Raw genomic sequence first — 18,499 nt, 5'->3', positions numbered from 1 at the left:
TATCCTTAGCATATCTCCTCATAACAGAGACAAGACCTATCATGTCAGCCTACCTCACAAAGGAGGGAAAATATCCTGAAATTTCCCAACATGGGCCTTCACTAGAAATGAAACACCAAACAATTCAAGCTAACAATTTGGAAAAGCTGGCTACAACCACAAAATCCCTAAATAAGGAAATTTAGTTTCCACGCTAGATCAAATTATTCTGGGAGATAATCACTTGAATGCCAATGTTCACTATAGAAATCCATAATATTTTAAAGCCATCATTCAATAACATTTAACTCCATGAATGAGATTTTATTCCCTTGGCTGGTCATTAATGAAACCTTCTTTGAGAAGTTGCTTATGGAACACAGAACTAGTGTCTCTATTAGGAAATTCTAAGCAGAAACACAAAACTACCTTATCTTAAACATAGTCTATTTGCAAACCAGAGGCTCAGTTACTCATTTCCAAATGGCTACGTGCTTTGTAGTAGTCCGGTTCTCGGTCATAGTTTTCTATTGTATATTTGAGGCAGAAGACATCAACACACAGAATTTCTCTTTTTTTTTTTCCCTTACAAAATCACAGGTTGCAATTCTCCCTGACTTACAAACAAAAAAGAGATAGAAGGAAGGACACCCATTATCAGATTAGACAATCTGAATGAGTTCAAGCGAGGAAGTAACTCAACACTCTCAATCTATCATCATACAGTTCTGTTGAGGTGTTATGGAAGACAAGATCCATTCACTTGGACAGTTCTGCTTGAGAAAATGTTATTAATATATCTAAAACAAAAAAAGCAGAATAACAACCTCAGTTCTTTACAACTATCATCCCTTAAAACGTAATGGAGTTCAAGAAAAGAGGTGGGCAAATGTGAATGGTTATGGAATTAGACAAAAACTTGACCTATGACCTGGAATAAAAGGCTCAGAAATAAAGGAAATTTATCCATTTCAGAGAGGTAAGCCTCTCCCTCAAATGGCTCAAGTAAGACCAGAGGAAGTTTTCTGCGTACCCTACAAAGCTTTTTGGTGCTGTGATGATCAGTCTCCAAAACGAAGGGTAAGTATAAGACATGCTTAGAGAATCTATTTATTGACTCCATGGCTCAAGGTATTTTAAAATGATTATATTCTTCTTGGCTGCCAGTGGTATCCACAAAGCTTTGGTAAGCACTGGAGGAAAACTGGGAGAAGCACCCTTAACGGTATCGCTTTTATGTAGCAAGATCTACCCAAGAAAAGAAACCTCCATACCAAAACTGAAGTAATTATGAATAGTACAGGTTTTTACATCACATTTTGTATGATCTAGGTATCAAAAAATGTGAGAAAGCTTTGCTTATTAATCTTCATTTAACTTGGTAACAAAATTGGTGTTTTGCATACCTGTGTTCTCTGGTCTTGAGCTACGTCTATAAACTGCCTATTCTTACTGAGTGCCTTCATCAGCAAACAATTCATCTTAATTAAGGCCTGCACCTGACCTGCCACCTCCCCAGAACTGGCTGCAGTGATAGCTGTCGCAACTCTTTACTGCAACAAAACACATCTTCATTCACTGAAATGCACTGCAAGCCTCGGCAGTCACAACCCCAACAGTAAAAAAGGAGGCATGGAAATCCTCATATATTCCTCACAATTTACAGCAGCCAAGAATAAAGTTTATGCTGTAGACTATTGTAACACTGATTAACCCTCAATATATGCAACTCGTTTTATTGTGGTTAGTCATTCAAAATTGACAGGGTCACCACAGCAACGTGATTTTAGTAACCCTTACAGTTGGAAAGGAAGCGGATGAGAAGCTGCAAGTGTCAATTCAGCTGGCAAAAAAAGTGAGAAAAGTATTCAAACATGTATGCTTTGTTGCATACAAACAATTTGCAATGAAAATAACTTACTGATCACTACTGTAATTCATTATTATGGCTTGGGGATAACCATAAGTATACAAGAAGTTCCCATTACCTGAAAGATTAAAATTGATCTAAAAGCTCCAGAAAAAAGCCACAATCACCTGTGTTCTGAGCTGTGCTGTGCTGTGCAGAGCAATTCCCAACTTTCCTACAGGACGAACCATTGACCAAGAGGCTAATCAAGGCACCAAAACCACACTGGCTGATTACCCACTCCTTCACCCATTCATTTCAAAGAGCTGCCCTGGTGTGTTGTGCACACCATATAGTATCATGCCCTTAGGCAATCCAGAGTAAATTTACCATAGCCACCATCATGTATCAGAAAAAATTGTCTGCTAAGGTTGATAAATCAGTCAATTACCTGCTTCCTTGACTTTTATCCTTGTGTAAATGTTTTCAACTTGACATTACCAGTACGTGTGAGAAGACGACCTGCACATTGCCAAAACCAACTATTTAAATTACTAACAAATCCTTAATTACTATAAACAAGATTACAACAGGCTTATTTAAAAAAGGTTTCTAAACAGCAAAGTGATAGCTCCAGAAAATAAAGCTCCCTTGCTGTCACTGTTCGAGGTTGCTGTCTCCACATTTACTCTTGCTCTGTGTACGACCCTCGGTGCTCCCTCAGCCCACCTGAATGCCACAGCAAGAGCACCTGCTGTCTCTCCATCGCTACTCCTTGCATGGCTGAGCATGTACACAGGGCATGAGGTTCCCAGTCTCCTCTCAGCATCTCCTATGAGGTCCAAACCACCTTCCTCCCCAAGCCACGTGCTCCCTACACATTATAAAGTAGGAAGAAATCATTAATGTACCAGAGGAAGGTAAGACAAACAAATACTATTAAAGACCTGCAGTTACTGACTTTATCTTCAAGGCAGAGCTGCTTCAGTGTTCCTGGTGGGAATCTAAAGAACAGTCCAATGCTCGCAGGTGGCAGGAGAGTGTGGAAAAACCACAGGCTATCATCCTTGCCAGTGGGCTGATCTGGGCTAAAAATGGAATATTAAATCTACGGCAAGGTAGATGCATGTGAGCTCAGGTAAAATTTCACTTTCCATGCTTCCTCTCTCACTGGTAAGAGATTTCCAGAACAGGAGAAGAGAAAATACCTAATACAGACACTGAAACCAGAAGTACAATTATATATCATTCTTCTTCCTCTACACACAGAAGTTATTAAACACAATGGACCATGCAATAGATCTGGTTTCCTGTATCTCTTCAAAGGCATAGTCAAAGTTTGGAATTGAGAGGTGGTAAACTCCCACCAGGGTTTGTACAGAGGCAGACTAATGTAAGCCTAGCATAGCTCCAATACTTGAGAAAAGCTCTATTAGAAGTTTTCAGCAGCACTGCAAAAACATACAGCAGCACCAGAACACATCCAGTCATTTCAAGGAGCATGCTTTCCAACTTTCTCCCTACTTACTTCTGTTCCCCCTGTAGCATCATCCTGAGGGAAAACTGCTCTACAGATGCTCAAACAACCTCAATAACTACTACCTCAGTTTCCTCGAGAAACTGCTAGGTGTATCTTTCCTACAGGACCTAATTAGAATACAGGCTCTGTTTCAGGCTGAAACTATTTTTCTGTTGGGTCACAGGTGCCTGGGACAGCAGGTTGAATCCCTGGCTCATACTCCTAAGCAATATACATAACCAACAAAGGTGGAGAAAACAATATTTCCTTGTCTCTTTCTGATGTCTAACTACTTCCTGATGTCTAAGTACTACTGTAGAAAAGAGAACTTCAGGAGACATTCAGCTGAAAGAGCAATCAGAAGCCCTACAGAAGAACATGGTATTTTTGAGCTGCTTTCTCCATGACTACTGTCTCTAATTTCCTGAGCCAGGCCATCAATGTTGAGGATAATACAAATGGCAACCTTCACTTTTCCTCTTCTCTCCAGTGCTTAAAGGCATGCTGTGTCTTCTCTTGAACCAGTTCCAAATAACTTCTCATTCTATTAACTTCTGAAACCGCCAGTAGTCTTCAGGGAGTGACACTGATAAAGCACTGATATTAACAAAATGAAAAATGACTATTTCTCCACTTTCCTACCTTTCCTGACCAATCTTCTTCAGCTGGTATAGAAAACTTATCATAAATATTGACTGGCAAAAGGTGAAAAAGAGAAAAATCATCAGTGATAAAAGCAGTGATTACACCACAAGTGGTTTTGAAGAAATAGACAGAGAGACAGAAGAAAACTAGTCCTCATCAGTGTAGCAGTCCTACACGAGAATTAAAGCTGAAAAAGGCTGTGTGTGAAGCTCTGCTGATAGGTGTGAAGATTCTCTAAAGAAAACTCCCTGTTGAGCCACACGTTAAAAAACCAAAAACCAACCACCCAAACAAGCACTCAAAATGCCAGAGATCTCATGTCTGTAAACTACGCTGCCAAGGCTCCAGACATCCCCACAATCATCATATAACCCCAACAGCTCTGTCATTGCAGTCTAGAGCTCTTGGACACAAAAACTGAACACAGATACAGCTCACAGCACCAGTAAAACAGCATGAGAAAAATTCTTGCTGGCCAAAGGGTGGGTTTCACCTCCCCAGCACGAAGTTAACCCAAGTAGCTTCTAAGGAAGGAAGACAAGCACAGCATCTCTATCTCTGTCTCTTTATTCCTGCAGGAGTCTGGCTGTCTGCTCTCCATATAAAGGACATATTAGAGCTTGAAAAACTGTCAAAGAACTGGTTATATTTGCCTACCTTGATGAGATGATGTGGTGTTGTACACCCTGACCTATGCATACTCTGATTTTTTTGGTTAGCTCATTATTTCCTTCTCTGAGCATGAATAAGACATCTCACCTTCCCAACGGTCCCCGTGGCATTCCGGCAAAAGCATTTCATTCTGCTCGATTGGGAAGAATCACTACTGCTACATATTCAATAATCCAAACACTTCAGTTTATGTGTAGGGCCACATTCTCTCCTGTGTGGCATGTGAGTATTTGGCAAAGGATGCGCTCTGATTCTCCCTTGTGTTTTCTAACCTAGACAGAGCCTGGACACTGGCTTACCAACAGCAGCTGGAAATGGCTGTTAACCAGCAATAACTAGATCTGAATGCGTTCCAGCCATGGCTTCATCTCTAACTCTTTCCATCTCTGATTCATAGGCTATTCTAAGTTTTAGTGCTATGAAGATGTATGAAATAACAGTATTATTTCTCCCCTAGAAACATCCCCCACTCCCATGCAATAAGAATCCTGGTCTGGGAAGGCCAAGGCAACTTCTGTAACATTTGCATTACCCTAACAGCACAAGGGAGATCAAAGGAAAGCTGCAAAGATGGCCCTTTCCTGATAATAAACATTAAGTTCAATCTTAAAAATAATGTTAAGTGGAACTCAGTGAGGTCATCTTAAATCATTCTAAATATTGAACTCAGAAAGGTAGTGTGAAAGCAAATGCTGTGAACTTTCTTTACCTTTTATTAACATACAGAAAGAGAAAAACCCACAGTAAGCACTCAAAATACTGACTCTTAGGAAAGGACTTTTAAAATATATGGAAGTGTTGCTTTAGAACACATTTATTAAAGTTGTTTCAGGGATCAATAAATTAAAAAAAGTCAACTAGAAATCCCTGTCACCTTAATACGTAGCTGGCAAAAAAACCCCAAAACGTGGGAAACCTCAGATCAACAGTGCCTGTAATTATCCCTATTGAGTTTACAACTCCTATCAAGGGGTCACAAAGCAAAGGGAAGAGCTCACAAACTGTATGTATGGCAATGTTCAACCACAGCAGGTAATAACAGACCAGTGTACCTGCTTTAACTAAGATCTCTTATAGTTTTGACTAGTTTCTGTTTACTTTTGCTATAAGCAGCTTCTGCTCTACTTTTGGTAAATAACGTGCTCCTCATTTACCATTATATTCTGCCTGAAGTGCTGATGCTCATTAGCTTTCCAACTGGTTCAGAAACAAAAGGTTTAGGTTTCAGATACTGAAATTATTCCTTCCTGTACATGCCATGGGAATCTACTTCCCTATAATTTAATTTTTTCCCTCTCTCCTGAAGTCAGATTAAAACATGGCAAATTATATTCTCTGTGTTTCTAATTCCTCCCACATGCATGATATTATGGTAACGTATCTAAGGGAAGCTTCAAGAAGTGTTTGTTTTGTCGTGCTGTGTTTGCTACCAAAGACAGCTGCTTTCTGTGTCCCTGAGAGGATTGCTTGGGGTTAACAAGCGAAGCCAAATAAGAGAGGATTAGGATGCTTCTCCTAGTGGTAGGCGAACACACAGAAGCAGACCATGTGGAACAGGCACTCCTCAATTCCAGGCACACAGTTTTAGGCACTGCCTCAGCTTTCAACATTAAGAAGTCAGAGGTCACATAATTAACATGCAAGCACTGAACAAGAAGTAGGCATTCCTCAAATCTTATTTTAAAGAAATCTAGGATTCTGTGCCAAGCTCCTGGTACAAGAAACTAATGCTGTGGCTACTTAGGGCACAGACACAGCATAAATGGCAGTAACCAGTTTTGACATTCTGCCTAAAAATCCACCTAAAATTCAGACGTAAAGGAATAGCTAGAAGCAAAGTGGAAGTTTCACGTTCATGTCCATTCCATTCCTGGCTCTTTCTGCTGAACAAACAAACAAGTGTGACAATGGCAGTGGGATTTGATTTTATTTTCCCAAAGTGCATTTCTCAGATGGAAACTCTTGTGAGCTTTACCAACACTTTTTTTGTGCAGGCCAATAAATGCCTTCAAAGACAACAACTCTGATTCTCATGAGAGCATGTCTCTACTAAATAACGCAGTGCTGTGTAGTGATACCTGAGCCAGCTTGAGTATACCCACAAGTAGTAGAGCTGAATTAACCTGGGTAGACTGCTGTGATAACGGCCTCCCATACACAAGGTAGCTTATTTAGAGCTTGCTTTGTTATCTCAATGTGGCACAGCACTGTGCAGGAAGACAATATAAACAATTATGATGAAGTCTATTTAGGCGTTATGGGCAATGTTCAAGTACCTCAAGGTGGGCAGAAGAGCCCCCTGCAGAGTTATTCACTGTGCAAAGAACTCCCTTTGGCAACGCAGAATTGACAAAAGGATTATGTCAGCCTTTCCTTCCCAGAACAAGGAGCAGGGTGAGAGCCTGGGGGTAGCAGAAATTAGAGCAGCTCTAGGCTGTTATGCTTACACTGGTGCCTGAGAAGGGCTCTTCACGGGCTCAAAGTCCTAGAAATACAGGGGTAGATAAGAGGAAGTTCTGCTCCAAACACATAAAGGAATGGGTCCTCAGTCGTTAGTTACCAGGTCTAGACTTGGCACAGTGGTTTATAAAGCAAGAGACTCTGGCTGTGCTTCAGGAAAGCAAGCAAACACAGCTACACCACCACCTGCTATCTAGATACACTTGCCTGCCACTCTCTCAGTTCCTTACTTTTCACTCTAGGTAACGATCAGCTGGTGGTGTGTGTTTGTATTTTAATTTTCGAGATGAGTAATTATTTGTATGACTACACCAGTCAAGTGAAGTATAGAAGCTTGCAAAGAATGTCCATTGCAGACACACATGGGGATTACTCATTAAGCTAAATACACACTTATTAAAACCATCAGTTGTTTTAATGCACTTTTCTATAAGTTACTTGCCCTGATACAGCATCTTACAAAATCTAACAGGCACCAATATTCATGATACGTCCAAAACATTCATTCAGAACAGGAAGTTGTAATTTTAAAGCAAGCTTGTGCCAAATCTTCTCCCTTAGAGAAACTTTCACATAAAACTTGGGACCATGCAGGGAAGAATTCTTTGTACCTGCACAGAAAGCCCCGCCATAGAGGGAAACCACATCCAGGCAGTAAACCCCAGATGAGGGCCAGAAGAGCTATAAGCCCTTCCTGAGAAAGGGAATCCCTAGAGGTAGGACCATGCAGAATTCAAAGGGATGATGACAGCAGTTTGGCTTTGAGTTGCTTCAAAAATTTTATTTCTACCCTAGTGAGAGCATCCCTAACAAAAGAAACAAAACAGTGCAGATGTTTGGAACCTAATTTCATTTTCTGCTGATTATACTACTCATGACGAGACCTCTACCACTTGGTAACCCTTTAATTTTTAATGGAATTTATTCTAAACAGCAACTAAATCATCAGTCTTGCATAAAAACTATCTACTGTGCTATCAGCACTACTCGCTCTTTCCCCTCTACTTCCAATCCTGTTGCCAAAGTACTGAAAAGAACAAGGAAAAGGATTATTTATGCAGCCCAGTTTTTCTACCTTTACTGCATGTTTCTCAAAAGCCATAACTCTTTTGTCATTCCAAATTACCCAAACTTGTACTCCATGTGAATTTTTAACCTGCAAAATGGAACAGGCTTGTCTTACTGTTAGGCTTAACTTGGAATTCTACTACTCAGTATAATTACACCACAAACAAGGAAACCCCTTGAAAAGCAGAAAAAATTTTAAGGAACAGAGCTAACTACTAAGCTGACAAGTTCGGGTTGAGAATATTTGTCATCTAGACCAAGGAGGACACCAGGCTGTAAATGCTACTGAAGATATGTGAGGAAAAGAGAAATTGTTTTTGGGAGCATAACACTGCCATAATTGTGACCCTAAGTTAGTCTGGAGAAGAGGAAAAACTAAAAGGCAAGTTCTCATGTGAGTTTATGGGTTACAAGATGCTGAATCCTTCATTAAAGTAGCCACAATGCAGTGTATAGTTGCACCCATCAATGCTGCCTGAACCCTGCAGCATGCATCCTTTCAAAAGAAGTATGAATCAACATTTTAAAAAGAAAATCCTTGGAGAAAGGGATATTATCCACCTTTTAGAGGTTGGTTGGTTTTTTTTTCCTTCAGCCCAATGTAATTTATTATCCTTCATGGCCATATCATCCCATAGCATTTACTGTTCTTGAGAGAGAACACTTAAAGTAGAACAAAAATAAAACTTTTCTTTGAGGAGCAGAAAGATAGAGAAAGGAAGAGAACTCCCCCACCCCCATGAAAACTGGATCCTATTACATGCTGCTGGTAACTTTGTAGTCCAGATATCTTGCATATTATTATTTTTGTAAGGTACATGATACTTTAGCCTTCATACATCCTCAAGGGTTTTGTATGCATAAACCCAAATGATACAAATACCATGAATGGCAAACTAGGCAACAAAAAATGGTGTACTAGAAGTGAAGACAAAATATTATTGAGAAGATACACTTTTCGAGCATCACTCTGGAGCACTTTAACAGCTGTAACAGTAAAAGGATTCCAGGCACAACCCATATTAGCATTTCCTAACCATCTGAACTTATGTCTGTATCATGATTTCTTTGCAATGTGAAAGAAAAAAAAGAGTCCTCTATACAGTGCTCCATGACAAATCACATGCCTTGTGATGCTTCATGTTAGAAAACCTTTTAACTTCCAAAAAGTCCTCTTTTGTAGGTCATGCTCTCATTATCTTGCTCTGGGATCTGGTCTGATTAAATTATAGGAAATTACTAATACTTCACTTTGAACAGCCAGCTCCTCCTGGCTCCTCTTCTTCCTTCTTTTTTTTCTAAACTTAATTCCTCCTACTCCTGCCTTCTTACATATGAAAAAGGCAACAATTCCTCTGTTACAAAGATTAAGTCATCCTCTTCTTCATCCATTTTAAAAGTAAAAATTCTTTCTGTCTGCATGTTCTTACATTTCCCATTCCACTGCTCTACCTGCAGGTTTTCCTGTTTGGTCAACTAAAAAGTTTGCAGTTTTGTTTTAAATCTTTGGCACCCCTACCCTCTCTAAAATCTAATTCATAAGAACCTAAAGACTAAACCAGTTTAATAAGCACAACACTAACTTTTTGGTGTCCAATCTATCCTCCAGTGTGATTTATTTATATTTTGTACTATCAGACAACACTAAAACATAGTCTACCATTGATTTGCTGTAGACATTTATGACTGAATGATTCTTATAAGACTGACTTAGTTTGCGTAATAAAAAAGAAAATTAGCAAGCAAATTTAAGGAGACAGAGACTTTACACATCAGACAGGATCACCATGAAGGGAGACGGTATTTCTGAGAAGTTTGGGACAACTTCACTAGCACAACAGGGACAAAGTAAGAACAATATCCTCAGATGGAATAATGGGAATGTTACTCAATCCACCAAAAGGCTGCTGTTCATTTGAGAGGTGTTATTAACCTAATCATACTACTAATAACAATAATTCTCCCCACATGGATCCTCTTGTCGACTACGTGCTAGATCATGATACCTGCAGTGGTTAAGAGGTTAAAAATAGTAAATATGTTAGAAGGACAAATAAAAACTTCCCCTTAAACATGCAATGTGTGCTAGTAAAGTAATAAAATCATTTAAAAGAGAAAGATTCCTGTTCCTGGCAAAAGTATTTTGTCTTGGAGGCAACTCTTTAATGCTAAATGACAGTAAAGGCTTTCCTGACATTGGGAAGTCTTTTGAAAAACCTATCCAACACACTTCCTCTCTTGCTATCAGAAAGTATCAAATGAAGCAAGCTACAGAAATAAAAAAGAAGGAAGCTCTAAATCACTATTAATTTACTTGTTTGACAGTATTTTCTTTGTCCTCTGATGATATAATCGAGCAATAAAAAACCAATATAATAAAAAGCTTCACAGAGTTCAAGTGGTTTTTTACTGTATAGAAAGAGCTAACACTTCAACAGGGTATCTGGAACATCTAACACTGCACCTGACCACGAAAGCAAGAAGAGTTATGCCCCCTTATTATCACTTATCTAGCTTTTGATATTGAAACTAATGTTGTATCAATTCCACATCTCCTTCTTTAACAAAATAAATCTAACAGAAAATTCCACTGCAGTTTGTCCTACATTAAAAGCATTCCTCAGAAACTAGCAGGAGTTCAAACTTCTCAGTGTAGCATCTGCTACTCTGTAACAAATGCAAGCTCTGAATAAATAGAATTGTGGCATTCATTCACAAATTGCATTGCTGACAAGCCTCCCAGACAGAATCAAACCCCAAGGAGTATCGATTGCTACACTTAAGGCAATGTAGTGATCTAGATCTTAAACATTTACTCGAGTGCCTCAAGACTTCCCAAAACTTCTACTTTTCAGGCTGAGCTCTTTCAAGTCACATGGAGCAGTTCAAAGGTAACAGACTTTCAGGAATTTTCAGTAAAGAAAATAATAGTCTGAGGTAGAATGGAAAGTGAAGCAACAAGGAGAATAAAAACAAGGTAAAGTTGTATTTATACATGTATTTTTAAAGATTCTTATGCTAATTCAATAAATGAGAAACAAGTATTTAAGTGCTGAAGTGGCTGAATGGGAGGGAAAAACCTCCAACACACGTACACACAGGAATGAGCAAAATTCCTTTAAACATTCCAGTGCAAATGAATTGACTTGTCCAAGGTAGTCACATCCAAAAATAATCATAGGACAAATGTGTACTGGGCAAACTTGTAAGCTATAGACCTAACTCTGTCATTTTAAACTGAGTCTACACTGCTGTAGTATTTAGTTTGGATATGAATGAGCCATTGTCTATCCAGGAACTCCTAAAATCCTTTCCTCATTCCTTTGTATCTTAAATTAAGAAGGATGCACTTTCCTTTTTATTTCACAGAGCGTGAGGACATTCTGCTGCCATATGTGGCTAAACAGTTCCCTAAAACTGACTTCTTTACACATGAAAACTCCACTTACAATACATGTAAATATTGGAGTCTCAAAGGGCCCATCCATCTGACTGAACCCTGAGGTTCACCCTGCTTCGAGCAGGGGGCTAGGCCAGACGACCTCTAAAGGACCCTTCCAAACTAAATTATGTTGTAAACAACTGCAATGACTGAAAGCTCAACCTTAACTCTGCCCTTTTAAGCAGATGCCACCAAAACACACTATTATTGCATCTAATTATATCAATCCTTCTCTTCCTTCAAACACTGAAGCGTCAGTATCCAGCAACTCCCTTGAAAATGAACTAAACTCTCGGAGCAGCCTCATACATCTCTAGCAAACTCTTGCACAGAGGACTTCTTCACCATGGTGTGTGTTTTGGCAGTGCAGTCTTCTCATGTGGAATTACCTCTAAATTTACATGAGGGCTGTCCAGTGAAGTCAATGGACAGAAGTATAAAATCAGGGTCTGGGTCACCAGCAGCTCCGTACTATCACTGCAAGCAGCCTGATAGTGTTCCTCAGGTGCATTTCAGGGTACATAACAATTTATAAGAAACTAATTAAGGCCTAGAAATCCTGAGAACACAGCTTCCTACTCAAGCCGTACTAGAGTTGACAAGGACTTGCCAGACCAAGTTACATTTGCTCAGTTACACTGTAACACTGGTAAATTATTCTGTGTATCAACATCTGACTATTTATTTTCCCAAACAACTGCAACAGAATCCAAAATACCACAGGGAGTTTCAGTAAGGTGCTACATCGCTTAGGTGTACTGGAGACCATTCAGGAACCAGCAGCAACCTGTCACGTAACTCAGGAGTGAATCACAACAGCGATGCCCTCAATGGGGCAGAGTTAAGGTTGAGCACAGCATTAGCCAGCTTCTTTTGGGATGCCCGTGGTGCACTTTACAGTTCTGCCACTGTTAATACTTCAAGGTGAAATATGCACTCTGTCCCGCTAAGAAATGTATTGCTAAAACCAGCGAGAACTGTGGAATAAAAATGGTTTTTACACTGAGCATCCATTAAAGCAACATGTTGCTAAAACAACAACAAAACCCCCCTAAAAAACCACAAACCCCCCCCCTAAACCCCAAAGTAAGATCCCTGATCACTATTTACAGCATCTGTACACTGAATTCCAAGGCATTTGCTGAATCTAGAACACTATTATTCTGAGTGACCTGAAGTGTTATTATTGTCAAATAACAGCTTTTTGATTCAGTTGCAAAAGAAATTAAAATAAATAAATCCCACCGAAAAGTAGCGTTCACGTGGGACATACGGTGTGTTTGCGTATCACACACCAGAAAAAAAAAAAAAAACAACCCACCCAAACTCCTCCAGTGAACTGAACTAAAAAAATTAATCCGAAAGAAGTACAGATTAGGCCGTGTAATTTAAAAAAAAAAAAAAAAACAGCAACACACGCCGAACTCTATTCGCACAATGAAGGCAATTGTTCGTCGGCCCAAAAAAAGCCGTGGCTTCCCCCGGCGCGGCGGTCAGGAGGTCGGGGCCGCGGGCGGCCGCAGCCGCAACCCGGTGGCGGGGGCAGCGCGGGGCCGGGGCCGCGGGGCCGAGCGGAGCCCCCGGGGCCGAGCGGAGCCCCCTCCGCCGCCTCATCCGCGGCGCGCCCGGGCGAGCCAAGATGGAGCCCAGGTTTGATGTCAGCCCCAGGGGCGGGCGGAGGGCAGCGCCGGGGCGGGGGCGAGGGCAAGGTCAGCCGCCAGCCCGGCGCGGCCCCGCCGCCTCCGCCCGCCCCGAGAGCCCCCGCGGGGCTCCTGCCGAGCCGGTTCCCCCCCCACCTCCCTCCCCATCACCGCCCCTCCACGGCCGCGCACGGCCCTGCGCGCCCGGGCTTGGCCCCTGCCCCCGCCCGCCGCGCCGGGGCCGGGGCGCTGCAGAGGCGGGCGCCGAGCTCCCGCTGCCCCCCCCCGAGCCGAGCCGAGCCCAGCCGAGCCGTGCCAGCCGCGCTCTGCGCGGGGAATCGGCGTTACCGGCTCGGCTCCTCCGCCGAAGGGCTACGCGGGGGCAAACGGCAATAGGAAGGGATGGGGGAGACGGGGGAATAACCTCCCCGCCCAAAAACCCAAACATCAATCCCCCCACAAGCAAAGCCCACCGCAACTCAAGCCCTTTTGACTCGACTCGGGAGGAAAGGGAAAGGAGTGACAAATATCTGCGGGGCTGCAAGTGCCGCCCCCCCGCCTCGCCCCCAGCCCGGCGCCCCCCCTCGCCGACACCCCCATCCCGGCGCTGGAAGGGCGCTGGGAGCGCTGCCCCGGCCCCTCCGCCCGCAGAGCGGGGCGGGGGACGCGCCGCGCTCCGCCCGCAGCGGCGCCCCGCGGGCAGGGGCAGGAGCCGCCCCGGTGAACTCCCGGTGACCGAGCCCGGCTCCGGCACCGGCGGCTCAGCCCTCGCCCTGCCCCGAGCACGGCGCGGAAGGGCCGCAGGCACGCTCCGAGCAGATGTGCCGGGGACAGACAAACAGGCAAATGACCCCTCCATCCACCCCCCGCTCTCCTTAAACCAGCCCTGGGGCCACGCAGGGGCAGGGTATTTTTAGGTCTCTTCCCTTCCCCTCCGCCTCCCTCTCAATAGCTGCCGAGCGCTGAATACGAGGAGAGGGTGGAGAGCGAGCGGCAGAAAAGTTAACTGTTTTGCAAAGAGGGGAGAAAAGAGGCAGGGAGGGAGGAGGGAGCCAGCAGGGCAGGGTGAGCCGTGTCAGAGGATGTGTGTGTGTCTGTATGTGTGTGTGTGTGTCTGTGTGTGTGTAAGCGCAGGGGGTGCCCGCGGGCGGAGGATCGGATGCACTTTAGCCCTGTGCTCTGCTGCTCTCGTCTGGGGCAGCGCCGCCGGAGCCTGAGTCTCGCCTGGTTCGCCTGACCCTTCATTTCACTGCGGCCAGGAGGAGCCCGGAGCCCGCCGCCGCCTCCTCTCCCTGCTCTGCAGGGACCTCGCCTGCCACGGTCTGCCTCCCCGCCGCCCCCTCCCACGCCGCCGCCGGCGGCCGCGGCCCCCTCCGGAGTGGCCCCGGGGTCGGTGCGGGTGCCCCCGCCGGCCCCCTCCGCGGCCGCTGCCCGCCTGCGCCCCGCTCCCGGGCCGCCCAGCCCCGCCGCAACCTTTAGCCGGGGACGGACCTCTCGGCTGGTTCCGCACAAGACGCCAGCAGCCGCTTCCCCTCTCGCCGCCCTCCCCTCCGGTGTTTAGCCCCCCTCCCCACCCCAATAAAACAGACCCCCCCCTCCCTCCGGCCCCAAAGAGAAACCCACACCGCCCCCCCCGCCCCCCCACCCTCAGCACAAATGCACAATCACGGGCGAGGGGAGGGAGAGGGAGGAAAGGGCGAGAGACGCGAAGAAAGAAGGGGGGAAAGGAGAGAGAGGAAAAATTAAAAGGGCACAAGGCTGTTCATCACCAACATGGCTGCCTTAGCTCAGACCTAAAAGAGGAATAACCCAGGCTGTGTCTTTGTCAGTTTCACCTCTGTAACCCTAAACTAATGCACGAAACGACGGAGGCGGCTGCAGAGGGGAAGGAGACGGGGAGAGGAGGAAGGAGAAAATGGCAAAAAGAGGGGGCACTTACGTGAAGAGAGGCGCTTGGGCTGCTCCTGCTTCCTCCTGGGCATTTTCCCCCTTTTTTCACATTCTCCTCCTTGGTTTAACGGGAGATCAAATAAGACCGGGAGGGGGGGGCACGGACGGGCACAAAGCCGGGGCCCCCGGGGGAGCTGCTAACCGGGGCGGGTTTTCCCCTCTTCGCCGGGGGAAAGGGGGCTTGAAGCCGGTTTTCCCGGAGCCACCGCGAAGGGCTCCCTCTCCCCCTTCTCTCTCTTTCTTTTCCTCTCCCCCCCACCCCCCACCCCCCCTACCCACCCCCCCCCCCCCGCAACCCGGTCGTGCACCTGGCTTGTCCCCGGTCGCAGTATCCCTCAGCGGCCGGGGATGTGTTTCCCGGCGGGCGGGCGGGCGCCGTGCCGGGGCGAGGGGGCTGGCGCGGCGGTGCCGAGAGCTGCGCCCCGCGCTCCTGCCGGCCCCTAACTAACACTAACGCCGGGATCAAAGGGCAGCGGCGGCGGCGCTCCCGGCGCGCCCGCGGGCGGGCAGGGACACCCGCGCACACCCCCGCACAGCCCCGGCGGGCGGGCACACGCGCGGGCACACGCACCGACACACGCGCGCCCCGGCGGGGCAAGAGGGGACGGTGCCCCCGCTCCCCGCGGGCCCCGGGCGCGGCGCTGCGCGGCGCGGCGCGGCGGGCGGAGGATGCGCTGCCCCCGGTCCTGCACCCGCTGCTAATCCTCTCTTACCCAAAAAAAAAAAAAAAAAAAAAAAAAAAAAAAAAAAAAAAAAATTAAAAAAAAAAAAGGTGTATATGTAAATTTGTGGGTCTCGACCGTTCGCGCTGTGATTCCCTGGTTTGCGGTGGGAAAGAAAATAATAATGTCAAACATTTTTTCTTTTTTTTTTTTTCTTTTTTTTTAATTAAGACGTTTTGTCTTCCTGTGTGTTAGAAACTGAAAAAAAAATAATTGTAGTGGTGCAAAGCTCACCTCCATAAAATTTGTTGGATGTGATCAGCACAGGGGGCCCGAGGGGCTTTGCTGCAGCCGAACTTCAGTTCAGTGTAGGGAGGAGGAGAGAATGGTTTATATACGACCCCCTCCGTGCCAAAATAAGCACACAAAATAAGAAGGGAAGGTGGGCAAGTAGGTATTCTGACGATTTCTAATGCAGGTTTTAATAAGTGGGAAGAATGCAAGCAGCGTGAAAATCACAACTCCTTGAGAGTGTGTGTGTGTGTGTGTGTGTGTGTGTGTGTGTGTGGAGGGGGGAGGAAATCAAGATTAGGTCACCCCTAATGGTTGATTTAACTGCTACATGATACTTCTACAGTGCACACAGCAAACTGGACTTCTGAAATTTACTTTTTTTTTCCCCCTGCTATAATGCAGGTATATGAAGCTTTATCCTGAAGCGATTCCAGTGTGCACTATGAAGCCAGGATAGCAGTTTTCATTAACTGATACATACTTTCATTACTTCACAAATCACACATCTTTCTTCAAAGACAGACATGAAGGTGGGGAAAAAAAATAGAAGAGAGATTGGGTCTCACTAAAGCACAAAAGGTACTCCGTGAAAGAGAAGTGCTCTCTTTGTGACTTGCAGTCATTTGGATAAAAGTTAACACAGAGGTTCTTAATGGTTTAAACTCCAAAACCTGTTACTACAATTGAAGTAAAATGATTTGAAGCACGGTTGTTTCATATAGCTCTCTCTTTGTGTAAGAAAACTTTGAACTTAGCGGAATACATAATAGAAATCATGAGTCAGATGTTGCAAAACTTAAAAATATGCATTATTCTAGCATGTATACCTGTGAGAATTTTTTTGCTTTTGACAGCCTGACTCATCATTTTATCACACTATCCTCTATCCTAACTTCAAAAAATTTTTTTAAAATAAACAGTTGCCTAGGAAAACACAAACCAGCAAATTTGCAACCTAAATATTTTAGAACAGTCGACTTAAACTCTTAATCACCTCAATTTAGAATGGTTTCACATAATCTTATACCCATTTCACAGCCGCAATTATCCTTTCTACAGGAAAAAAATCTAAATAAGACTTAAAAGATTATATGTATGACAAGCTGAGGTCATGCGTGTGCAATTTCGAGTTTGAAAACCACATGTACACATCTGCTGAGACAAAACAGACTCCTCCTGACTTCAGCTGGTTTATCACTTCACAATACAGCTAAAATACTTCATTTTCATGGAGAAATTTGCTTATATTTAATCCGGAAGTAAAAACCAAGGTGTATAACTGACAGTACTAGAGATTTCTGGAGGGAAAGATGAGTCCAAACAGCTGCCTGACTCTTGCTCATGACCAAGAGTACCAGAGTCAGAATTCCTCAGAATATTCAGGTCCTGTCTTTTCCCTCAGTTCTCTGGTTTATACTGGTTTTGGAGATTTGTACAGCATTAGTAGTGATAACCAAAAATATCAGAGGCATTCTTTACCATTGCTCACTAACCTCAACTTTGATGTGCCTGGGACTAACAACAGAACTTTGTTCACTAATAAGAGTTGCAATGCTGAACCTACCTACTTATTTTTTAAATGCATTCTAATGTCAATTGTGCTAAACTAAGCCAACTTTGTGATCAGCATCTGAATGATCCTACCAGTGCAGGAGGCCACAAAGTAGCCATTTTGGAAAGGAAAAGAGTACTGGACCTGTGATATGATCCACAGCTGCTGTGGCAGCCCTTCTTCAGGTGCTCTAGGAGAACAGGACATAGGAAATACCATGTTCTGCACTGTCACTCTTTCCACCCTCTACTCCTCATACGTTTCTGGCACGTAAATTAATGTTGACATTGTCAGCATTAATTTACAATATGCTGTGCGAGTTTTTTTCCCCTCCATCATTTGAAAACCCCTCAAGGCGGGGTTGAGGTGGCTGCAGCAAAGACACTATGGGAACACAGCTCTCTGAAAGGGCCATGGGGACTGGCACAATATAGAGCAGCATTAAATCTCTCGAAGGGTGACCTTGGCTTCGATAGACACCCCAAAAGTTTGCCTGGGAGTTTAGTGGGCCAATACTTAAGCGTGTTCTGCAGTGAAAGAAATCCCAGTGGTTGAATGAATTATCAGGGAGAAACTTAATAAATTCAAGATTTGAAGGGTTTCTAACCCCACACCTGGAAATACTCCATTTGGGAATAACTTGCTTCCTCATATCTATCCTGGCTAATTGTATTACTCCACATATTGTCCTAGTCAATAGATAGTATCCAGCCATCACACTGAAATCATAGGTACATCAGTCCTAACTTTGAATTATTTTACACATT

General features: G+C 44.3%; 1 protein-coding gene across 6 annotated transcripts in view; it reads right to left on the bottom strand.

Annotated features, from left to right (window-relative positions):
- The window catches only part of ZNF827 (zinc finger protein 827), a 106,015-nt gene extending 90,603 nt beyond the window's left edge, over positions 1–15,412 (bottom strand). For 4 of the 6 annotated variants that reach the window (XR_005567158.1, XR_005567157.1, XM_039391017.1 and 1 more), the window contains exon 1: positions 15,214–15,412. Coding sequence is in view for 4 of the 6 variants with exons in the window: in XM_039391017.1 (XP_039246951.1) it covers positions 15,214–15,256 (43 nt within the window). In the remaining 2 variants the exon portion in view is untranslated. The remainder of the gene's footprint in view (positions 1–15,213) is intronic. The other 2 variants (XM_027721066.2, XM_039391016.1) reach the window with 1 other exon arrangement.
- Between the last annotated feature and the right edge of the window lie 3,087 nt (positions 15,413–18,499).

This window comes from Pipra filicauda, unplaced genomic scaffold, assembly GCF_003945595.2.
Source record: "Pipra filicauda isolate LSUMZ 115617 unplaced genomic scaffold, ASM394559v2 scaffold8_size5757611_pilon, whole genome shotgun sequence".
Classification (NCBI taxonomy): Eukaryota; Metazoa; Chordata; class Aves; order Passeriformes; family Pipridae; genus Pipra; species Pipra filicauda.
The sequence above is the reverse complement of the archived record's forward strand: the minus strand, read 5'-3'. Positions and strand labels throughout refer to the sequence as shown.